This window comes from Monopterus albus, unplaced genomic scaffold (assembly GCF_001952655.1).
Source record: "Monopterus albus unplaced genomic scaffold, M_albus_1.0 scaffold7208.1, whole genome shotgun sequence".
Classification (NCBI taxonomy): Eukaryota; Metazoa; Chordata; class Actinopteri; order Synbranchiformes; family Synbranchidae; genus Monopterus; species Monopterus albus.
The window spans coordinates 1-591 of record NW_018135062.1 but is presented as its reverse complement, the minus strand read 5'-3'; the positions used below and the strand labels follow the sequence as shown (position 1 = coordinate 591).

The 591-nt window shown below is 56.5% G+C and overlaps 1 protein-coding gene across 1 annotated transcript; it reads left to right on the top strand.

The window, feature by feature from the left end:
* Positions 1-6: 6 nt before the first annotated feature.
* On the top strand, positions 7-587 carry LOC109954361 (fibroblast growth factor receptor 1-like; the record flags this gene model as incomplete). Its single annotated transcript, XM_020589719.1, has 3 exons — positions 7-133; positions 224-334; positions 408-587. Coding segments are annotated over 3 exons (418 nt in total), but the record flags the coding sequence as incomplete, so codon positions are not given.
* Positions 588-591: the final 4 nt, after the last annotated feature.

Genomic DNA, 591 nt, shown 5'->3' with positions numbered 1-591 from the left:
TGTCTCCTCAGGCTGACTCTGGGGAAGCCTCTGGGAGAATGCTGCTTTGGGCAGGTGGTTCTGGCTGAGGCCCTGGGGATCGACAAGAACAAACCCACACGCCTCACCAAGGTGGCTGTGAAGATGCTGAAAGGTGAGAGACCGTCTGAGGTAAAAGTTCTTCCTGCAGAAACCACTGCAGACCGAACATAAAGCTGATGCTGTGTGAACTTGTCATGTGCAGCCGACGCCACAGAGAAGGACCTGTCTGACCTGATCTCTGAGATGGAGATGATGAAGATGATTGGTAAACACAAGAACATCATCAACCTGCTGGGAGCGTGCACTCAGGACGGTGAGTGTGTCGACCCTAGTGTCCACCGGTAGTGACCTATACTGTGCCGATGCTACAGCTGTGTGTTTCCCAGGCCCTCTGTACGTGGTGGTGGAGTACGCCTCCCAGGGGAACCTGAGGGAGTATCTCCGCGCTCGTCGGCCGGTTGGCGTGGAGTACTGGAGCAGCTCGAGGCAGGCGTCAGTGGACACTGTGGAGATGAGGGATCTGGTATCTGCTGCGTACCAGGTGGCCAGAGGAATGGCGTACCTCGCCTC